Here is a 24,460-nt window from a genome sequence, read left to right on the forward strand (position 1 = left end):
GAAATTAACCTCTGGGACTGATGCTGAAAGGGAATAATCTGTGCCAGCCAACAGAGCGGGAGTATTAATTGTGTTCAGAGGGAATGGGGAGGCTTCAGCAAAGATTGAAGTTCGAGTTGAATAGCATTTTCAAAAATGTTTAAATGCAGAGGCTTGGCATGCTTAGAGGGACAGTGGGCTGGGTGAAAAAATTATTCTGTTATTTTAGGTTAAGGAAACTTGCTAATTTCAAAAGAAAAATATATCTAACTTCTCCCATGAGACCATAAATTCCTAAACTTATTTGTATTTGAAGTCTCATTGTCTAGCAATGCCAGGCAATGCAGGATGTGTGTGTGTCTGTGTGTGTGTGTGTGTTTTTTAAAGGCTGAATAACAATTTTTGTTTGCTCTGTGACATTTTTCCCATCTGTAATTTTGCTAACCATTTCTTTTACTGAATTAGGAAGCTGGAAACTGGTTTTTGTGTTGTGTGGTACCTTGAAAAGCATTTTGGATGAAATGTCATTTTTTACCTTAATCTGAGTTTTTATTATCTTAGCTACTTATACCTCAATAGAAAGGAATCAGTGGGAACAATAGATAATCTTATTTTTGGAAATAGCAGGAACTGTGCTCCTGTGATCTTTAGTTATAGATATTCACATATTTTTTTTAAGAATAGCAATCTAACTTGAATGTTCTGCTAGTTTAAGACTGTACATAGAATATCCTTGAGCATGAATATAGGAGCTTGGCTGCCAGACAACTCTTACTTCCTTACTGTTGCTACACTCTTAATTCTTTCTGCTCTTTGTCCCTTCTTGATCAGTAGTGCGTAATTGAAGAACATGCTGATCACTGTACTATGGTAGTATTGTGGATTGTTGGGTTAATAGGAAGATGTGGATCCATGATTTGATTTGAAGCCTCTGTGTGTCAGAATTAGAGATTTAGTCTGCCTTTAGCATTATAATAATTATAATCATCGAATATTAGAATGCAGCCATAAAGCACATCTAAGCCAAACTCCTTCACATTTTATGTGTAAGGAGACTGGTATTAAATTAGGTGACTTGCCCAGGGTCACAAGCTAGTCATGGCAGAGCTAGGACCAAAGTTTCCTCTTCCATAGAGTTTGTTCCTACATGGTATCCCTAACTAAAAAATCTTTTTAAGTGCCCGAGTTGTAAATGAAAGGTGAAAATAAGTTAGAAAGAAAAATCAAAGTTACTGACTAAGCTTTCAATCTGCTGTGGGAGAGAGGCTGATCTGTGCCTATTGCAGTCATGTGTTCCCATATATCTGATTTTGCAGGCCTGTAGAGAGACCATGAGCATGTGTTTGTCTAGCACTGGCTAGAGGGTTATCCAAAAATAGTGGCATATTGGGGCTGTGAGACTTCTAGAAAAGGGGGTGTGCTGTAGTTATAATCCTGGTCTTTTAGAAGTTTCATGACTTCTCTACAGAAACAAGTATTTAAAAGGAAAAGGAGGTGTTTCAGGTGCCACTGGAATAACTACTAGTACATGAGGTAGTGGTGCAGAGACCTGTGGGCAAACTTAAAGGAAAAGCTGCAGAGGTGCAGATGGGTGAGAAGTATGGGAGAAGAGGTAGCAGACAGGAGTATCTAGGGCTGAAAATAGATTTAAGGAAGAAAGTGTTTTTGTTCTTCAGGGTGGGGCAGAGAAAATGACTAATGCTTTGATGTAGTTTGCTGTAGCTTTTAGGTTATAAGTTGATGACTAAGTATGTGAATCCAGGTTCTATCCACGGTATTGTTATTGTGAGACAGCAGCTAAGTAGTTATACCATTTCTACTCAGGTTTTGAACCAACATCAGTATCCAAGCAGTTTTTATTAAATTAAACACTTTGGGCCTTAACATTACTTGGTGGCACTTGGAACAGAGAAAACAGCATTCACAAATAATGGCTGGTTAACATTTACTGAATACCTAGTATGTGCTAGGCACTGTTCTAAGAATCTTCTATTGACCCCTGTTTTACAGATGAGGAAATTCATTATGCCTGATGGCACAGAAGTATGAAAGAGTGTAATATACTCATGTACCTTCTTTGGGCTGGCTTTAAGTTTTCTTTAGTCAAAATGAGAGAGAAAAAAGAGGAGGCATCAGGTGATACTGTGGTTTTGAGTGTCAGCCATCTTTCAGGATACATTTTTAAAATCAGTGTGTATGTGAGCTGAATGTGTTTACTCATATATAATAATTTATACTAGCAATTCACTGGCCTTAAAAAAATCTTGCAAAGAAATCATCACCATTTCTTGTTTTTCACATTCATAATGTAGTATATGTTATGGGAAGAAATAGGTGGGCCTGTGATATGGTACCTGCTCTCAAGGAGCTCCTTAAAAATAAAATTTAGAGTATATTTAGGTAAATACAGTGGTTCTACAGTAGAATATAAACTGGTAAATTGTTTTTTGTCTAACAGTATTGGTGATTCTGTGTGCTAACCTGTACACACATTTCTTTCTTGTTCTGTTTGACTGTTTATAACATGATTTTCTAAATTAATTCCATTCCTTTGTTCTCTGCAGATTGCCTTGTTTCTTTTGTTGAGAACAAGACCATCTAACTTAGCTACTTGTCTTCCTTTTCTCTCAAAAATCTCTGTAGCTTTAGCTCTCATCCTTTTTTCCTATTTATATTGGATATCCTTTAGATACATATCGTTTTAAGGATAAATTAAGTCGAACTGATCCCATTCCCTCCTGTCTCTGGAGCCTTTCAGACTATTCTTCCCTATATGTCCTACCGCCTGCCCAGTTCCACCCCTTCTCCCTACAAAATCATCTTCAGTTCCTTCCTCTTCAAGCCATAGAGTCTGTCTTTGCAATTCCTTTATGTCTATTCCATTCTTTATATCCTTATTATTGAACATTGAAGATGGGCAAATGAATCTCTCCTTAAACTTGTGATGAATTTTGAAGGAAGTTACATAAAAAGATGTACATAAAATTAGGAAGTTTCAAACACCACATGTGTATTGGGGAAGGAAGGTGAGACAAGGGTAGCAGTTTGGGGAAAACCTAAGAGTGAGAAGTTATTAGAGAGAGAACATACTACTGAAGCAGTGGAGCACAGAGGACTGAGGTAAAAAAAAAGAGTTCAGACCTAATAAGAAAGGGTTATAGAAAATGTTGGAAGAATTTGGAGAATTATTAGGTAAACTGATGGTTTTTTTAAAAAATTTATTATTTTTGGCTGCATTGGGTCTTCTTTGCTGCGCGGGGGCTTTCTCTAGTGTGGCGAGCGGGGGCTACTCTTTGTTGCGATGCGTGGGCTTCTCATGGCGGTGGCTTCTCTTGTTGCGGAGCACGGGCTCTTGGCGTGCGGGCTTCAGTGGTTGTGGCACATGGGCTCAGTAGTTGTGGCTCGCGGGCTCTAGAGCACAGCTCAGTAGTTGTGGCACATGGGCGCAGTTGCTCCGTGGCATGTGGGATCTTCCCGGACCAGGGCTCAAACCTGTGTCCCCTGCATTGACAGGCAGACTCCCAACCACTGCGCCACCAGGGAAGCTCTGATGTTTTTTTTAATAGTGCCATTTGGAGATGATGAGAGGGAAGAGGGGCTTTGAGCTAGAAGTTTGAGAAAATTGCAGCAGTAACATCCAGTAGGTATACGTCAGGCTCAGATGTGTGAGTAGTAGAAAGAATTAATTTGAGAAATGCATAAGAAGAAGATTTTGTTACAGCTTGATGTAAGGAGAGAAGAGTGAGTGGGTTCCAGATGACTCTTAGATTTCGTACCTGGAAGGAAGGTAAGATGGTGGCACTTTTCATGGTGATTTAGAAGCTGAATGGGTCAAAGGCTTGGTATAAAGCAATTCATTCTTTATTTGTATGAAATGCTATGGTACACCCACTGAAACAAATCCTGTATTTAGTTCTGTGGTCAGTAAGAGGTGCTTTCTTTTAAGAGATAGAATTGGATGCCTAATAAAAACTTGGGTGAATATATGTTGTGTGATAATAAAGAGAAGGACAAACTGACATTTTATCAGGGAGCCTTGGAAAAACATGAGAGAGAGAGAGCAACATTTTTTTTTTTTTAAATCAGCACCTTCATAGGGTAGAACTTAATGAGATGGGTAAAAATTGATTCTGAGATTAATAAACTTATTATTTCACTCAAAATAATCCAACATCAATGGTAGAAATGCTGTTTTCAATATATTAAAGAAGGTGCACATTACTTCATTAATCTCTACTTTTTGTAGTTAATTTTGTAGTTGCTGCTAACATGGGATAATCTGGGAATTGTGTGTTATAGACTATTTTAAATGTAAGTGGTATGCTTTCGTATTCTCTTCCTCAAAATTGAATCATTAGGGGGTTTTTTTTAGATATGCATGGGAGAAATCACTTCTTTCTCACACTGTCATTAGGAAGTTCTTTGTGTGCTACTTGAATATTAACTGTTTTAGTGCTACCCCGATTATCAATTAAGTGATAATTGATAGAATCTCTGTTCTTAAGTTTACAAGAACAGAGATAAAATCATATATAAATGTCCTTTTTGATTCTCTAAAAATGTAGATGTTTGAAATTATAAAATTATTATTATTATTATTTTTTGAAATTATAAAATTATTTGAACTTTATTTTAACTAACGTTTTTGGTTGATAGAGTTGAGAAATATTAGTAAAGGATCATTCTTATTGAACGATAGTCATTCATCTGTTTAGCAATATTTACGTAACCAGTTTATGTCAGGCACAGTTCTAGGCCCTGGGAATACGAGGTTAAATAAATGTTCATGGAGCTTATATTTTGTGGAGAAGACAGGAGATGAAATCTTTAATGTGAAGAAGTGATATGTGCTTTTAAAAATATAACAGAGTAAGGGGAGAGAATGTGATTGGGTGGGGGCTGTTTAGATAGATTAGTCAGGGAAGGCTGTTCTGAGGGAAGCAGAAACCTGGGGGAAGAAGATCTTGTAAAAACTTATTCCAGGCAGAGAGAATGGTAAATGTGAAGATCATGAGACAGGATCTAGCTCATGGAGAACCAGTTTGGTATGTTGGAGGAAAAACAAGAAAGCTGGTCTGACAAGTGCAAGATAACGAAGTGGAGAATAATTGGAGTTGAGGGTAAAGGGGTAGACAGGGGCCAGAGCATATTGGGCCTTATTGCCCATGAATTTTATTTTGAGTGTAATTGGACACCATAGGAGAGTTTTGGGACAGGGTTGTGACACGATCTGATTTACATTTTACAAAATTCATTCCAGCTACTGAGTGGAAAACTGACCATAGGAAAGGTGAGGTCTAAAGCATTGGACCATTTAGGAAGCTTTTGCAGTGATCTAGGTCTATGGTTTCCAGTATGCTCATGATCATTGTGGTGCAAGAAGAAACTGTTAGAGCTATATTTAATTCTATTTTTAAAAATTAAGCTCTACTAATTCAGTATACATATTGGTCCCGGCACCCACATTCCATCTGTATGTTAGCTACATGTCACTTACCAGTTTTGGCCTGAGCAACTGAGTGAATGTTGAAGTCATTTACTGAGATGAGATACATGGTGGAGCAGGGTTTGTTTGAGGGTAAGGGTGGGGAAGCAGTAACTTAGTTTGGGCATTTTAAGTTTGAGTTGTCTACTAGAAATATAAGATTTATCAGGTAAGTAATTTAGATATATGCGTCTGGAGCCAAGGTTAGAAGCCAGGGTATAGATTAGAGATCTAAATTTGGGAATCATTAGCACAGAGGCAGTGTACAAGAGCTTTGGAGCCAACCTGTGTGAATTCAAATTTCAGCTTTGCCACTTACTGACTATGTAGTGGTGGACAAATGAATTTGTCATCTGTCTATAAGATGGGGATAGTAATAATATCTACCTCACTGGGTTATTGTGAGGATTAAATGAGTTAACACAAGTAAAGTGTTTAGAATAGTGTCTGGCATGTAGTACTCACTAGCTGTTAACTCTTATCAGTTTATGAGTGGTGTTTAAAACCATGAGGTTAGATGAGATGACCTAGAGAATGAATTTAGATAGAGAAAAGGTCCAATGAGGGAGCTCTGAAGCAATACAACCTTTAGAATTCAGAGACAGGAGGGAGGGCACTGAGAAGGAGTGGGGTAGGAGTCAAACCAGTAGGATGTTGGATCTAGAAGCTTGCCTAATGAAGAAAATATTTCAAGAGAAGTCATCAACTTGGACCAGTTCTGCTTGAGAGTTTGAGTAAGATGAGGACTGAGAATTGACCATTGGATTTGTTAAGATGGAAGTTGTTGGAGACTTTGAGAAATGGGTAGAGTAGTGCGTATGAACACCTGATTGGAGTGGGTTAAGGAGAGAATTGGGGGAAAGAATTGAAGAACATGTATATAGACAACTCATAGGGGTTTTGCTATGAAGAGGAAGAGAGAAAATGGAGTGGTAGCTAGAGGAAGATTTGTGGAGTCAAGGAAAGGTAGGAAATGGGGTGTGTTTGTGTTGATTTTAAGATGGATAGTATAGCAAGTTTGTATAACGAAGAGAGTGACCCAGTGGGTAGAGAAAACTTGATGATATTTGAGTGACATGAGACAATTGTAGCAGCCAAGACCTTGAATAGGTAAAATGAGGTGGGTGAGTGCACAGCCTCCAATTGTGAACTCTCTCCAGCGTTAGTCTTAGACACTGGCAGAGATAGTTAGTTCATCCACTGATAAAGGTAGAGATTAATGGAGGTGCAGATAGATTGGTGGGTTTGGTTATGGGAAAATGAGATAATTTTTTCAGAGTGCTTTACTTTTTCCAGGAAGAGGGTGGCAGGATCATTAGCTGAGAGTCAGAGTGGGTAGGGGTTTGTAAGGTTTGAGAGAGAGGAGGTGGTGTCAGATAGGCATCTTGGAAGGTGGGAGAATGAGTTGACTAAGGAAGTGCAGGTGGAATGTCAAGGAGTTCAGGGGGCCCATCTGACATTTGTGGTTGTTAAAGTGATTCCAGCTGGCTGAGGAGGGAAATGTGGTCTTGAGTGTGTATACAGTGGAAAAGTGATAGGGACATTGCCTCCTCTGTTGTGAACTCTTTAGTCTCATGGCTGAGAGGATTGCTGCTTCTTAGGTCCATGGATGTCGACAGAGGAATTAATAAAAGTGAATAAGCCAAAAAAAATCATTTCATTTTTGCCTGTGTTCAGTGTCTATGTCATTCATGATGTTTCATGTAGAGCAGTGGTCCCCAACCTTTTTGGCACCAGAGACCCGTTTCATGGAAGACAGTTTTTCCACGGGAGGCAGAGGGGAGGCAGGGGGATGGTTCAGGTGGTAATGCGAGCAAGGGGGAGGGGCAGATGAAGCTTCACTTGCTCGCCACTCACCTCCTGCTGTGCGGCCTGGTTTCTAACAGGCTGAGGACTGCTGTCAGACCACCGCCCAGGGCTTGGGGACCCTGGATGTAGAGGATGAGTTCCTAGAGGTGTTTATGTTGCCGTATCTCCTTTAGAGTGCCTACGTTACACAGGTGATAATCAAGATGGCCCTGGAACACTTTCAGTGAATTATATTTGGTTGCTGTGTTATATAAAGAAAGTAAAATCTCTACTGGAGAAGCTTTGTAGTTTTTCCTGATAGATAGAAAACCTCACCAAAGTTTTCCCTAGGACCTGTGGTTTCTGTTAATCTAGAATTATCACTTATGTTGATTTCATACTTTTGAGCTGGATTACAGATGAATTCAAAGTCTGGTTTTCTTCTGTTTCAGGTGCTGGAGAATCTGGTAAAAGCACCATTGTGAAACAGATGAAGTAAGTTGGAACGTGGTCTTTTGTAAAACATTTACTCATAATGCATAAAAGTCCATAGTGTCTTTTCGTTTTAGGTCCATGGTAATGATTTGTGGTTTTCTTCTTTTTAAAGAATCATTCATGAGGATGGCTATTCAGAGGAAGAATGTAAGCAATATAAAGTAGTTGTCTACAGCAATACTATACAGTCCATCATTGCAATCATAAGAGCCATGGGACGGCTAAAGATTGACTTTGGGGAAGCTGCCAGAGCAGTAAGTGTATCTCATTTCCTCTTTACTTGCTCTTTTTCAGTAGCTGCAGTTAAGCCCAATTTGCTTCATGTGTTAGGGAAATAAATTTAGGCAACAAGCTAAGTTGTAGTAAAGTACTGTCTGCTCATTTGAGACATGTTAGCAATCTACTTTAAGAGATATTAGATTACTACCACAAAGGTAAGTCTAGGAAATGGGATTCTGTGGATATACTATAGGTTTTTGTGGTAACTGTTTTATTCACTTGCTTCTTTTACAGCACTGTTGACTTTTATAGTAGTAAATTGAAATAATCTAAGAGAGGTTGTCATGATATGGAGCTCTGCTTTCTGAGGTGTAGAGATTAAAGGCAAATATCAGTGTCGCAGAATAAACTTGGTAAGGACATGAACACTAAGTCTCAATTTTAGAGGCAAATTTCCAGTATTCAAGAATAACTATATCCCTATACTATGTTGTACTGTAGGCTATAGAATTGGATTATACCATGTCCTAGTATAATTTTTGCACCTGTCAGATATTCAAAAGTTGTATTGATTGATTATAATACTTAGTGGGCCCTGAAGGTCTAGTTTATAAATTAGGATGTTTGATGCAGTGGGGAGAGAGCCAAAATGAAAGTGGGTGATTTTTTTTTTTTTTTTTTTGCGGTACGCGGGCCCCTCACTGTTGTGGCCTCTCCCGTTGCGGAGCACAGGCTCCGGACACGCAGGCTCAGCGGCCATGGCTCACGGGCCCAGCTGCTCCGCGGCACGTGGGATCTTCCCGGACCGGGGCACGAACCCGTGTCCCCTGCATCGGCAGGCGAACTCTCAACCACTGCGCCACCAGGGAAGCCCAGTGGGTGATTTTTTATATCATCATCAGCTAAATTCCAGGAGAAGGCTGGGAATGTATAGAACACTTTCCTAGAACTAAGAGAGTCATCAGCTGTGTTCAGTGTCATACTTAGGTGCTATGGGCAATAAAAGGAAGTGACTTGGAGAGACTGCCTGGAAAAGCAAAGCCTATATGTCTGTGAAGTAGCTTAGGAACTCTTCTAAGCAACTCTCAATTTCTCAGATGTAAATTAACATTCAGTAAATAAGTGAGGAAATTCTTGGAGGGAAAAATAATAGAAGGATGGTTCTAATTGGATAGTATTAGATTAGGAAGACTAGAGGTGCCATAAAGGAAGGGCAGCTAGAGTAAGGGTTCTAAAATGATTGGCGAGAAGAGGAGCAAAAGAAGAAATGAAGAGGAATGTGTGGGGCATGACTTCTATGTTTTTGTAAAAGGGTTCCATATCACAAAAAATCAGAGACTATTTTTCTAAGCCTCTGAGCAGGAAAAATGTGATAGCTAAGGCAAGAATAAACAAACTCTTGTTTTTGTCTTATTCCTTCTATCCCCTCTCGCAGCTGCCTTTCTTCTTGCTTTTGCCTCCCTCTTTCTACCAGCTCTTTCTTGTGTTCTTACTTTTTTCCTCCCTTTTCTCATTCCTTCCTATCACCCAACTCTTTCTCTGTTGTATTTGCTGTATCCAATAATTGGTTAGTAATACTGTATTTATTCTCTTCCTTCTCTTTGTTGGCTTTTTCTCCATCTCAGTTATTTACTTATTTTCTTAGTTTCTTCCTGTTTGACTTCTCACCCTCTGTCTGACTGCCTTTCTGCCTTTTGGCCATCCCTCCTCCTTTCCTTTCTTTCCACTATCAAATTAGTTGTTATTAATCGTTGGGTCCTATCATTCCTTTGTCACCAGATGTAGTTGTCATATTCTGCCTTAGTCTGTTCAGGCTGCTGTAATAAAGTACCGCAGATTTGGTAGCTTATAAACAACAGAAATTTATTCCTCACACTTTTGAAGGTTGGAAGCTGAGGTCTGGGTGCCAGCATGGTTTGGTTAGGGCCCTCTTCCAGGTTGCAGACTTCTCGCTGTGTCCTCACTTGGCAGGAGGGGAAGGGATCTCTCTGGGGTCTCTTTTATAAGGGCACTAATCCCACTCATGAGAGCACCACCCTAATGACCTAATTATCTCCCAGAGGCCCTATTTCCTAAAACCATCACTTGGGCATTAGGATTTCAACATAAGAATTTGGGGAGGACACAAACATTCACACCATAGTATCCTTCCTCCTTTCATTTCTCTTTTATCAAATCAGTATCATTAATCTCTGGGTCCTAACACTCCCATGTCACCAGATGCAGTTGACATTATTAATTCCTCTCAGGCCTCCTGAATCACCTAGCCTAGCCCTCCAGCATTCACTCATCCTAATCTACAACCCTGTTTTTGAAGTTTCTCTTTTCCTTTTTCATATGTAAGGATTTATATTTATAGCTCCTCTTTTATCCTCCTCTAGTTTTTTACAGTTGTCTGGAGAGTGAATAGAAAAGCATAAAGCTGGGTGTGGGATAGGTTGCTTTTTCATATCTGCTTAAGGTGGAGGTATGAAGTTCACTGTAAAGAGGGGCCTCTTTATCGACCTATAAAAGAGGGTTTATTATGGGCAAGCAGGAGTAGGTCTGTAGAAGGGGTTAAGTGGTAAGGGAAAAATGTTTTGTCCTAAAACTTTACAAAGTCAGGACAGCAAAAATACGTAGCAGTAGCTCTCTCTCTGTTTAAAAATTTCTAAAATTAGAATCATGGTATTAAAAAAAACAAAGCAATACTTATTGAGGTTTTGAATACCTGCATGTGTATAGATCAAATTTCAGAACCAAGGGACTGTAAAGTCATTAAATGTTAAATAAAGTACTATTCCATATGTGTAGAAGGACATGCCCACTGTTGAGTACATTGCCAGTTTGTGTAATTTTTCAGCTTTTCTCATTTGTTCCTTTATCAAAAATTTTTATCTCTAAAAAGAGACGAGGGGAATATAGATATTAGATGAAGTTTCTTAGAGACGATTGGGTCTAAAGTATTCCTAGGAAGAATACTGGAAAGGATCTCAAAGGAAGAGAGTATTACTGAGCAAAATCTATTAAGGCTGAAGATCCTGGGTTCGGCAAAATTAATTGGAGTGTGCTACGGTTAGTTTTGGTTTCTTTTGCTTAGGTGGATGCACGAGTTTTGGGAATACACAAGTCTTAGGAATTTTTGTTTGCAATTTCACCTGTGGTCTGAAATGCTTTTTGCGTGCTAGTTTATTGTCCTAATGACTATTTATAATACAATTGATTGCTCCCCTTCCCCCTTTACTTCTTCTTTACCCAGTATATGTTTTTCTTTAGTAGTTGCATTTTTATGGTTATTTGGAAATCTCCTGAGGCAGATAAATATTAGATTTGAGGTGGGAAAATCATCCCATGAGACCTATGTTTATTTTTATAAACTATCTGACAAGTAGTGGTGGGTAGAATAAAGCAAAGCAATCACAATTCTCAGCCCTTTCTGTCCTCTTTACCTCTCACATATCTTAGTTTTAAAAAGTTTTAAAAACAAGGGCTTCCCTGGTGGCGCAGTGGTTGAGAGTCCACCTGCCAATGCATGGGACACGGGTTCGTGTCCCGGTCCAGGAAGATCCCACATGCCGCAGAGCGACTGGGCTCGTGAGCCATGGCCGCTGAGCCTGCGCGTCCGGAGCCTGTGCTCCGCAACGTGAGAGGCCACAGCAGTGAGAGGCCCGCGTACTGCAAAAAAAAAAAAAAAAACTGTAACCACTTATAAAGCTATGTCTGTGACTCACGAAGTTTTGATCAGATCTCTGTGTTACTTTCTTCTTCTCCTTCTGCCTTTCTTTCTCTCTCATTTAGAGGATTATTATACCTTTGGGGAGCGTAGAGACTGAATTATTCCCTTAGGGGTTTATTTCCCCTACTAGATTTCCAGACTTCTTAAATGCTTCAGTCTCTTCTTCTTCCTGTTCCTCTGAGATTAAGAAGGAAAAAGAGAACAGTTTCCTTAAATTTGATTAATGTTTTACTCCCTTTGACGTGTTTAGACTTTACCTCTTATGTGCTAGTCTTTTCATTTCTATTTTTATTGTAGGCTTCCTTTTTTTTTTTTTTTTTTTGCTGTACGCAGGCCTCTCACTGTTGTGGCCTCTCCCATTGTGGAGCACAGGCTCCGGACGTGCAGACCCAGTGGCCATGGCTCACGGGCCCAGCTGCTCTGCGGCATGTGGGATCTTCCCGGACCGGGGCACGAACCTGCGTCCTCTGCATTGGCAGACGGACTCCCAACCACTGCGCCACCAGGGAAGCCCTGTAGGCTTCCTTTAACAGAATGGGGATGTGTTACATGTGCCTGTCTCACAGACAGATCAGTTTTTTTTCTGTCAAAAAAAAAAATCATGGGCTTCCCTGGTGGTGCAGTGGTTGAGAATCCACCTGCCAATACAGCAGACACGGGTTCGAGCCCTGGTCCGGGAATATTCCACATGCCGCGGAGCAGCTGGGCCTGTGCACCACAGCTACTGAGCCTGCGCTCTAGAGCCCGCAAGCCACAACTACTGAAGCCCGTGCGCCTAGAGGCCGTGCTCCACGATAAGAGAAGCCACCACAGTGAGAAGCCTGCACATCGCAACGAAGAGTAGCCCCTGCTCGCCACAACTAGAGAAAAGCCCGTGCGCAGCAACGAAAACCCAATGCAGCCAAAAATAAATAAATAAATAAATTTATTTTTTTTAAAAATCATGAGTAACCAGGATGGGGATTTGTAGGACAGTCAGAAGAGATCTTTTCAGGGGATGGTAGTATGTGAAGAAGTGGTAGTGGGAGTGAAATCATTCCTCAACTCTGCTCTGCACTTCTAACTGTAGTGGAGAGAGAAGGGGGACAGACTTCATTGTAAATTCTCTCAGACTGCACTGCCAGGAAAGGCCTCTTTCATACCTCTTTTAAGTAATATAACATATAATGTATATCTGTGTGTGTGTGTGTTAAAGAGACTCTTGTCAATTCTGTAAGAAATGGAGAATCATCTCTCTCTCTCCTTTAACTGCTTTCTTCAGGATGATGCCCGGCAATTATTTGTTTTAGCTGGCAGTGCGGAAGAAGGAGTCATGACTCCAGAATTAGCAGGAGTGATTAAACGGTTATGGCGAGACGGTGGAGTGCAGGCTTGCTTCAGCAGATCCAGGGAATATCAGCTCAATGATTCTGCTTCATAGTAAGTAATTTTTCTCTGTGAAATGAAAACAGAAAATAACTTGGTGACCCTAGTGAAAGTTCAGTGCCCATTCTTAAGGAAATATTTAAGGAAGAGACACTTAGAATTCTGTAGGATCCCTTTATAAAGGTTGTTTCAGTTTAGGGTTATAGAGCCCTTGGTCATTTTATATGATTTGGAGAAAAGTATTTCCTCTTGGAGTGTAAATGGGAGACTTTGCATCATGAAAGTAGCTCCGTGGTCATTTATAGTAAACAAGTGAAAGAGGAGAGAAATCTATTGCATCTGAGTCCTGGATCTCTTCCAACTCAGTAGGTTCCCTCTGCATAAGGGCTTTGCATTGATTGCCAGCTAGCAAGGGAAATTAAAATTGTGATATCCCTTTTATGCACAACTCTCTGTGGCTGGGCTGCATTATGGATTTCTCTGGTACTAGTCACCACTTATAAATCTTTTGCCAGATCACGATAGTAGACTTTGTATAGAAAGAGAATGTTGAGTCTTGGAACGAAGTTGAAGCATCTATTTGTTAAGGAAATTCTCTAGGGTTACATAGTTTTAGAGAATTTGTATTGATAATTAATACTTCTGTGAAGCTATTACATGTTGTCCTATATTGCTTCTTTTACAGTGTGTTTATTTATAAGACCTATATTCAGAATGTGTGGGGTTTTTTTCTTAACGTGCTTTTGGGGGGCTTGGTAAGTTCTTTTTACTTGTATCCATCTCCGTACTAAATGAAGGCAGTTCTAAGCGTTAAGGTATTTTCTCCAATATTATATTTTCCTGCTTTTCCTATTATTCTAGCTCAAATTATTATAAAAAGATTAAATGATATTTGAAAAACTTAGCTTACTTTTTAAATGAAAACTTGACTTTAGAAACATTTCAGGATTCTTGCCCATCTCAATAATATTTTTCAGTTGCAGATGTTGGTAGTTTAAATAATTCTCCCAGTAGTCATCAAGCTAGATTGTAATTTCTTTTAACATACACTCAGTAAGCTCTGAATCCTCTAACTACACCTGAAGACACATGATTTATAGAGTTTTTTTCCATAATTGTTGATCTGAGGTTGACTGATTCCTTAACATTAATGATGGTACTTAGTTTTATAGAAGATCATTAAAAATTCAATTATTATGGTATCACCTATTAAAAAAAAATCTTTGGGAGCCCTGAAATTGTGAAGAATTTAATTTAGCTTTGAAGCAGTTTTTAAATTATTCCACTAAACAGATGAAGTTTCTTTGTAGGTATTAGTTTTTGGCTTAGATTTAAAAAAAAAACAAACCTGTAACTTTTCTGTTTCATGAATGAAAACAGGAAATACTCATTCTTATTGAGCTAAGTAGTTCTTGTTAATTTTAGTAATTCAAACAGCATTTTCTAATGTCCTAGCAAATGTTTAAACATACAGATGACCATTAAATGTCTGAGGGCTTTTGTTTTGGTTAGGTTTTTGTACTGTGCAGTGCACAGTTGATTTAATATTAAATTTCAGGAATCTTTATTAAGAATAGCATTTCTATGTTTGTTTGTTTTTAATTGGCTTTCACAGTTTAATTTTGGTAGAATTAAAACCACCTTTTTTTTTTTTTTTTTTTTTGCGGTACGAGGGTCTCTCACTGCTGTGGCCTCTCCCGTTGTGGAGTATAGGCTCTGGACGCGCAGGCCCAGCAGCCATGGCTCACGGGCCCAGCCGCTCCGCGGCACGTGGGATCTTCCCGGACCAGGGCACAAACCCGTGTCCCCTGCATCGGCAGGTGGACTCTCAACCACTGTGCCACCAGGGAAGCCCAAAACCACTTTTGTGTAGTGTATATAAAACCTACTTTAATTGTCCTATGCTAGGTTCATTTTTTTCTCATTATCTTCTGTGATACTGAAGATCTGATTTGTTCTGCTACTTTAGTGACAGGTTCAGAACCTGCTTTTGGCAAGGAACTAGTTTAGTCTGTTGACTTGCTGTGCACATGGTTGGCTTCATTAAGTAAAAATAAATGTGTATTTTACTTACTTAGTTACCTAAATGATTTGGATAGAATATCCCAAACCAACTACATTCCAACTCAGCAAGATGTTTTGCGGACAAGAGTGAAGACCACAGGCATTGTGGAAACACATTTCACTTTCAAAGACCTGTACTTCAAGTAAGTCATTAGCCTTTTTCTAGATATGCCAAACACAAATATCTTTCCTTTAGTTAGTATCTCTTAATCAGGGTAAAATTTCTGTAGACAATATTCTTTGATTTAGAAACTTATAATTATATTCATTAGCCAGTATTTGTTTAAACTGAATGGGGGCCCAAACGTTTCTTCTTTCTCCAAATAGCATCAAGTATATTTTCCATTTGGAGGAACTTAAATTCAAAATTAAATTGTAACTTACATATCAATAAAAGTAATCATATGGTTACCAATTTATTTTATTTTATTTTCAGCTGCTTTTTTATTGGAATCGCCAAAACGTGTTGAATGTTTGTTGTTTAGAAGGGTAACAACAATACTAAAAGCATAGAAAACTAGTGTTTTGGTTTAGTTTATATGGCTTTGTTCTGGCATTTTGATATTAAAATAGAAATGCTTTTCTCACCAGTGTCAATCCTTTCTTACTGGATCGCACTTCTCTCTCAGTTTACTGGAATGAAGCTAATACTGTCATGGCCTTTGACCGGTTTGTGCACAGTATCATGCACAACTTAGTTCTTAATACAGTACAGAATGGAATATCGATCTAGGGATAGAGGTATTTTGTGGAGGTATGATATAATATAAACAATTATTGTTTTAGAGAGAGAAGATTCTAGTATTCTAATACAGAGGATTTTCTCATCAGCACTAGTAATTCTAGAATACGCTTCAGCTTGTCTCTGTGTTAATGGTCTTTCGTAAATAATAGAACTGTCTTTTTGGTTCTTGTTTTCTGCTTTTATGACCTTTGAGATTAGGAGTAAACTTTCCCCCTTCAGTATATGATGTCCTTTTTAGCTACTTCATTATGCTTGTATGTAAAATGTGATATTCAGCATAGTTGCATGCAAATGTAACTTCTAGTTCAGATTCTCTCAATTTTTTTTTCTCTGAAAAAAATTGCTTCTTAGGTTTCGCAAAACCCACACAGCGTTTAGGTATTACTACATACTAGTTGAGGTCTTGAAATCTTAATACACCAAAACAGATTTGAAACCTGATGCAGGAAAATAGCAGTTCAGCTGAATATTTTTAGAATAGATGAGCTGCTTATCATAGTACTGATGAATTTATTTAACAAGAATAGCAGAGTCTCCATGGATTATCACCCATGAAACCGTAGGAGTGAGATGTCTCTTGGTGTGCTATAAGATTAGTAATCCATTCATAATTATATGTCATGACCTTTATTTATTTAGTGTGGGAAACTTTTTTGTTGATGTCATAGATTGATCTTTAGTTAGGTGATTCCTATTGGTCATTTTATGTCAGGATCAATAGCCAGATATAATTAAGGTGCTGCACCCACTTTATTGTTGGCATGTAGATATCTTGTTATGAAGTACTATCACTTCTTCCTTTTCCTCTTCTCTCTAGGCAAAACCACTATCCATTTATTCAAACATTTATTGAGCATCTCCTATATGCAAGGCATTGTGTAATTGCTTACTTGCCTCTCAGTTATGAGGTAATGTCTATAAAATGTTGATCTGTTAGTGAATGATACTGTAAATGTTAGTATGTGTGAAAAGCCCACTTTGGGAACTTCACAGTGTTCTGCCAGTTTTATGGACTTTATAGAAAGAAATGGTGGAGCAAATTCAAATTATGGTGTACCAGTGTGTTTCTGCTCTTGAAAGGTCCATGGTGAAATATGTGATGTTAGCTTTCTTAAAACCTATAATATGACCTGTATTAGAGCCAACTTGTGATTGCCTCATTCCAGGTGTCAGGACTAAAGGTTGAAAAGGACTGGGGAAGATCAAAAGACCAAAAGAAAAAGTTGGGTGATGAAGAGATGAGATGACTGTTCTCTTTCAAACATACATTGAGAAATTACTCAACTGTGTCTTATCTCTCTCAATCTCTAGGGGGAAAATTCTCTGGAAATAGATCCCTAGTCACTGTAGATCTGACACACTGAACCAGCTTGGCAGAGTTTAACCCTAAAACATTTTATCATTGTCATCAAACATATATCTTAAGAGTAGCTAACCATTTGTATGCATACCTCCTCAGACCCTAGTACCAGTTAAAAAACAAAGCCGTGCAGGTCCTCCTTTTACTATAGGTGGTAGATGAGGACACTGCTGACAGAAGTTCAGCAGTTGACTCAGGATATCAAGTAAGCACCCCAGAAGGGAGTAGTGGTCTAAAACTGATCTGAAGTGGAACATAAAATGTGTGAACCATTGAGGCTTTGTTGTTTTTAATTAGGTTAAATAAGACTTGGAGTTGGCAAATATTGGTTAAATTTTGTGTTTAGGTATTGGGTTCTTAGAGTCCTACCATAAAGTATAATTTACTTTTTTCTGTAATTAATCTCTAAAATGTTTTCCTTAAAGAAAAATGTATCTCAATTATACCTCAATTTAAAAAAAAAGAAACAAACAAAAAGTAAGGAAAACAAAGTTTTGAGTCAGTAGAGTTATGGAAGTAGAATGCAAGTTGGGGATTTATTGTTCTTTTTTTTAGCTAGAGAGATAAACCCCTTTGAGAGGTAGAGTAGTGTTGTGGGTACCAGGTTGGGTGCTGGAGTTAGAGTTCCAGTCCCCATTTGTTAGTAGTGTTCCCTTGGGCAAATTTTTTAACATATCTGTGCCTCAACTTCTTCATCTGTAAAATGGGGATAATAATAGTACTGACAGGAGTGTTATGAGGGTTAAATTAGTTAATGTACTTTAAGATGTTTAGTGTCTGGTAAATGTTAGTTATTATTGTTACTATCTTAAGTTGTATTGTTCAGCTCTTCATTTTTCCTGTCTTTTTTCCCTCCTTCCTTTAATCCATTTCAGTGCTTACTCTGCTGACTTTTGGCACATCTGACACAAGCTTTGATAGTGAAGAGGCTCAACTGTTTATCTAAAATGAGAATTTTAATTGTTCCTAAATTTTATTTTCTCATATTGTTCTCTTTTACATTTAACCACAGATAATTATTTTGACTACATTTTATCTGCTCCTTGTTTGTCTTTTCTATTATAAATGGGGTTTTGAATATGCAATAGTGGGAAGTTCCCTAACCAGTTCAGTTTAGGGAGATGTGTGTGTGCATGACCTTGCTGAAATCGTGCTTTCTTTCCCCTTACTCAGGATGTTTGATGTAGGTGGCCAAAGATCAGAACGAAAAAAGTGGATTCACTGTTTTGAGGGAGTGACAGCAATTATCTTCTGCGTGGCCCTCAGTGATTATGACCTCGTTCTGGCTGAGGATGAGGAGATGGTATGTTGGAGCTTCTGGTAAATAAAAGGCCTGTCTAATGCAGGCAGGAAACGGAAAATAGCTCTTAGGAAGACTTTGTTCATCCGTTTACTCATTGAACCAAAACTTAAAATCCTTAATTTTTCTCCTTGTCAGTGTGATTAGATTTTTCAAAATATTGATCCATGCCCTCTTAAACTTACGAGATAGGACAGCACATTGAGTATGTGGGCAGGATTAAGTCCTCTTGTTAGCCAGTCCTTATTCCCACCTCTCAACCTCTAAGAATTATAAAAATGAGGACTGACTCAGCTTTTGTGTTATCAGTGTCTGACTTCTTTTCATGATTGCCCATCAGCACTTTTAAAACTTCTTGGTCTGGGACTTCCCTGGCGGTCCAGTGGTTAGGACTCTGTGCTTCCACTGCAGGGGGCATAGGTTCAATCCCTGGTCGGGGAACCAAGATCCTGTATGCCTTGTAGCATGGCCCCCCCCAAAAAAAACCTTTTTGGTCTGTTGTTCATTAACAGTTAATCTACTTTTACTTTTTTGCTACTGACCTATCATCCTTTGCTTCTTTTTTAGAACCGAATGCATGAAAGCATGAAACTGTTTGACAGCATTTGTAACAACAAATGGTTTACAGACACTTCGATCATTCTGTTCCTCAACAAGAAAGATCTTTTTGAGGAAAAAATAAAGAGGAGTCCATTAACTATCTGTTATCCAGAATACACAGGTAAGGGATCATGAAAGATTTTGTCGGAGGTATACATCTTGAGTCAAAACTTTAGTGACCTTCCTACAGCTGTCTTTTGTTTTGAACATTGTGTGTATCTCCTTATGGAGAGTGTTCACTGGTAGTGGTATCAACATTAAGCATGTGATTAAGACCCCTTAAGTCTAAAGTGTTATTCTAGACATAATTGAGTTTACTGTGTTTATTTTATATTTCTGTCCTCCTCATTTTTTTTTTACATCTTTATTAGAGTATAATTGCTTTACAATGGTGTGTTACTTTCTGCTTTATAACAAAGTGAATCAGTTATACATATACATATGTTCCCATATCTCTTCCCTCTTGCGTCTCCCTCCCTCCCACCCTCCCTATCCCACCCCTCTAGGTGGTCACAAACCACCGAGCTGATCTCCCTGTGCTATGCGGCTGCTTTCCACTAGCTTATCTATTTTACGTTTGGTAGTGTATATATGTCCATGCCTCTTTCTCGCTTTCTCACAGCTTACCCTTCCCCCTCCCCATATCCTCAAGTCCATTCTCTAGTAGGTCTGTGTCTTTATTCCTGTCTTACCCCTAGGTTCTTCATGACATTTTTTTTTTCTTAAATTCCACATATATGTGTTAGCATATGGTATTTGTCTTTCTCTTTCTGACTTACTTCACTCTGTATGACAGACTCTAAGTCTATCCACCTCATTACAAATAGCTCAATTTTGTTTCTTTATATGGCTGAGTAATATTCCATTGTATATATGTGCCACATCTTCTTTATCCATTCATCCGATGATGGACACTTAGGTTGTTTCCATGTCCGGGCTATTGTAAATAGAGCTGCAATGAACATTTTGGTACATGACTCTTTTTGAATTATGGTTTTCTCAGGGTATATGCCCAGTAGTGGGATTGCTGGGTCATATGGTAGTTCTATTTGTAGTTTTTTAAGGAACCTCCATACTGTTCTCCATAGTGGCTGTACCAATTCACATTCCCACCAGCAGTGCAAGAGTGTTCCCTTTTCTCCACACCCTCTCCAGCATTTATTGTTTCTAGATTTTTTGATGATGGCCATTCTGACTGGTGTGAGATGATATCTCATTGTAGTTTTGATTTGCATTTCTCTAATGATTAATGATGTTGAGCATTCTTTCATGTGTTTGTTGGCCATCTGTATATCTTCTTTGGAGAAATGTCTGTTTAGGTCTTCTGCCCATTTTTGGACTGGGTTGTTTGTTTTTTTGTTATTGAGCTGCATGAACTGCTTGTAAATTTTGGAGATTAATCCTTGTCTTCTTCATTTTCTGAGGCAAATAAAGAATGATAAAAATCAAAATTTTGTATAAATATATTCACAAAATACAAGAATAAGGTGCAGTTACTACACTCAAGAAACTGACATTGGTTGTAGAAAGAGACACGCTTGAAGAATTTCATTTTAGTGTAAAATGTTCATTAATAGAAGAGCAGAAGAAGGGGTTACCTCAGTGGGATCAGTGTAGTCTTTTTCTAGAGGAAATGACACTTGGAGTAAGATAGTAAGAGGATGAACTGTAAATCATCAGGCAGACGGGGGAATAAAAACATTTTAGGAAGAGGAAACAGCATATATGAAAATATGGAGTTAAAAATGACATGATTTGTTCTGAAACCTAGGAGGAATTTGGTATTGATGGAACTTAAAGTGGTGGGGAAGAGTGGTTGAAGAAGTGGGCAAGGATGCTCGTGGAGGGCATTGTATCCCATGCTGAGACAGTGGGGAGCTATTGAAGGATATTCATTGGGGTACATGATGTAGTAGAAACTGATTTAGAAAGATAATGTGATAGATGTCAATAAAGATAGATAGTAGGGGAGTTGAATTAGTGAGGACTCTCTTAGGATGCAAATAGAAACTTTTGATGAAGATACAGGGATATATCATAGAAGTCAAGGACAAGAATGCAGACAGTTCTCAAGAATGCAGTTAGAATTAGGAACCCTGCAAGCACTGTCAAGAACCCTGGGAGCACTTCTTTCCCCATCTCTGTTCTCTGTTCTCTGTGTCTCTCTATTCTTCTCTCTTTCCTTACCAACTTTCTCTGCTGCTCAGTTTATGTGATAAAAGATGGCCCTGCCACAGTTTCTATATCTCCTCCATTTAAAAGACCAGGCTAGACTGGGATTGTTTGGCCCAAGGTTCAAATTCCTAAAAGAGAGAGATTCTGGCCAGGGTTAAGTCAGGCAGAAACCCTTAGTTCAATCAGATGAGGTTAGGGACACAAACATGAGTGCCAGAGCTGTATCACTATGACCTTTAGATCAGAATTGAGTATTTCTAGGAAAGGGGACCTCTTGTTAGCTGAGCAGACATGTAAATGCTTTATATAGTAAGGTGAAAGGGTGTAGCTAGGGTAAGGAAGTGGGACAAGTCAAAGGTACTCTCAGAGTTCTGTATTAATTGGGTGTCAGTACTGTGATCTGAATTCATATTTAGGAATGTTGGTTTTGAAGTATCTATGGAACATCCTGATGCAGATATCTAACAGATAGTTATATATGTGGCCTTGAGCCTGGGGAGAGGTTACAGGTTAGTAACAGATACTGATTTGGGATCATGTGTAAATACAACATGGAAATGGATGAGATGACCTAGAGTGATGATATAGAATGAGGAGAGAATAGAATGAGAGTGAATACCAGGCTCTATTGGCAGGAGAAAAAGAAAGGTTTGTATAGGTTACAAAGAGAAGAATCTGGAAAGCCAAAGTATCAAAAACTAAGAGGAGAGTTTAAATAGTGAGGAGTGGTCAACAATGTCATATGCAGGTACGTAAATACATTTTGAAAAAAATGGCCTCTGGAGTTAGCGGTCAGGAGATCATTGACTGTTATGGAGAGCATTATCAGTGGAATGATGAGAGCAGAGCCAGGATCAGTGAGTTACTGAGTGGGAAGTGAAGAAATGAAGACAGGTGTAGCCTCCTCTTGAGCAGCTTAGATTACAGGGGAAGGAGAGATCTTTAAATGTTTATGAGCTTAGAGGTAAGATCCTACAGCAAAAGAGAAGTTACAAAAAGTGGATGTAATTGATGGAGCAAGATGTGTAAGCAGGTGGGAAAAGAAGGAAGCAAAAGTCTAGGTAGGATGAATGGATAAACAAATTGGTATATCTGTACAATGGAGTATTATTTAGCTATAAAAAGGAACAAAGTACTGATAATGCCACAACTTTGATGAACCCTATAAACTTTATACTAAATGGAAGAAGTCAAACAGAATAGGTTACGTTTGTGTGATTCCTTTTATATGATGTATCCCAAATAGGCAAATCCATAGAGACAAAGCAGTTTGGTTGTTGGTTATTAGGAAATTGGCACAAGGGGAATGAGGAATGATTACTTAATGGGAATGGGGTGTTTTTCTGGGGTGGTGGAAAAGTTTGAAACTAGAGAGAGGTGGTGATTGTATAGCATGTGACTGCACTAAATGCCACTGTATTGTAAACTTATTGCATGTTATGTGAATTTCACTTCAACTTAAAAAAAAAAAAGTATAGATAGAGCACTTGAATTTTGAATCAAAAGGAAGACATCTCTAAGACCAAAGATACAAATAAGTGCAGATATAGATAACTTTTTAAGTGAGGTGGTGGGCTAAAAAGTTGAGATGTAGTTTAAAGCCCCGTGGCCTCTGTTTTCTTAGGGAATTTGGAAATGTCGTCATCTGTTCAGAGGGAGGAGGGAGGTGAGAGTTGGGTAAGTTGATGGAAAGTATCCAAGTTTTAGAATGGGAGAACAATCTTCCTTAAGACAAGTAAAGGATTGACATTAATGTTTCAGCTGGAAATCTTAACACATAGCAAAGAGTCCTCAATATCATGTCCATTTTTGGGTGGCGGGGGGTAGGGTGAACTTCCAAGCCTATCTTCCATTGACTTCATTCTTAAGGATTCTCACAGTCCTGATTTCCCAAGTATCAATATCTGTTACTACCAGACAAAAATCTGATGTTACGTGTTTCAAACATCTGTCTCCTTTAATTTACAGAGGTTCTGCACATCTCAGTAAATCTATTTCAAGCACCTACCAAGCTATCTTCCTTCTGTTCTTTAAACAGTCTGTTTACATAATAGTCATTTCTTTAAGCTTTTCTTTGTTATTTAGTCATCTTTATATACTTATTTGTTGATATATTTTTGTCGTGCTTAATGTCACTGAAAATAGCCCCTAGTTCACAGGAATAACTGTGTATGCTGTCTTTGTTGAGTTTCCCTGGCTCTGCAGACAGTTTCTAAGGCTGTTCTAAAGAGTCACAAGTAGACAAGATTGTGTAGGAAGCAGGCGATTAAGAGTGTTAATTACCAATGTTGTTGAAATAGGGTTTAACTTTCGGGTCCCCCTCTTTGAAGAAATAACAGATTTATTAGGGTATAATTCACATACCATAAAATTCACCATTTAAACATATACAGTTCAGGCCCCTTTCGCTTTTGCATCTACTGGTTTACCTTTGGTTATTTAAACTATTTCCCTAAGGCTCTGAGGCTAAGCTCCGTTAAAATTGCAATGATTTTGAAAAGAAGCATGACTTCCCCTTTTGAATTGTTTATTTCAGCACCACTCCAAGGAGCACAAGCTCTCTGACCTTTTAAACAGTTATGTTCTTCTAGAAATGCATCTTCCTACCTCCCTAGTTTCCTTTTATTCTTTCTAGATTTTTTAGCTAAAAAGTCTAAATAAAAGGGAAAGAAACTTAAAGTTTTGTTTTCCTGGATCTTTGTGATAATTTTATTTTACTTATAATGAGATTCTGCACTCAAGAAACATGTAATGATTATAGAAAAATAGAAATCTGTTTATTTCAGTTGTGTTATATTTCCTCTCTCCGTAAGTAAATTGTGATGGCCTGACTTAGTTGAGTCCAAGCAGCTGTTTTAATTTGAACTGAGAATATTGGGTGTCTGCCTCAGGTTCCAATACATATGAAGAAGCAGCTGCTTACATTCAGTGCCAGTTTGAAGATCTGAACAGAAGAAAAGATACCAAGGAGATCTACACCCACTTCACCTGTGCCACAGACACCAAGAATGTGCAGTTTGTTTTTGATGCTGTTACAGATGTCATCATTAAAAACAACTTAAAGGAATGTGGACTTTATTGAAGAGTGTGGATGTTAAATAGAAGGTAAAACTTTGAACAGTTTAATTATAGTGCTGTACTGATGTCTCTTGACTTTGTAAACTTTTTCT

The 24,460-nt window shown here is 38.4% G+C and overlaps 1 protein-coding gene across 1 annotated transcript in view; it reads left to right on the forward strand.

The window, feature by feature from the left end:
- Positions 1-24,460, forward strand: part of GNAI3 (G protein subunit alpha i3) — a 38,779-nt gene that overhangs the window by 13,483 nt on the left and 836 nt on the right. The window contains exons 2-8 of the mRNA XM_060026774.1: positions 7,705-7,747; positions 7,860-8,001; positions 12,943-13,100; positions 15,125-15,253; positions 18,389-18,518; positions 19,083-19,236; positions 24,182-24,395. Coding sequence (XP_059882757.1) covers positions 7,705-7,747; positions 7,860-8,001; positions 12,943-13,100; positions 15,125-15,253; positions 18,389-18,518; positions 19,083-19,236; positions 24,182-24,372 — 947 coding nt within the window. The 3' untranslated portion in view covers positions 24,373-24,395. The remainder of the gene's footprint in view (positions 1-7,704; positions 7,748-7,859; positions 8,002-12,942; positions 13,101-15,124; positions 15,254-18,388; positions 18,519-19,082; positions 19,237-24,181; positions 24,396-24,460) is intronic.

Source organism: Delphinus delphis, chromosome 1 (genome assembly GCF_949987515.2).
Source record: "Delphinus delphis chromosome 1, mDelDel1.2, whole genome shotgun sequence".
Classification (NCBI taxonomy): Eukaryota; Metazoa; Chordata; class Mammalia; order Artiodactyla; family Delphinidae; genus Delphinus; species Delphinus delphis.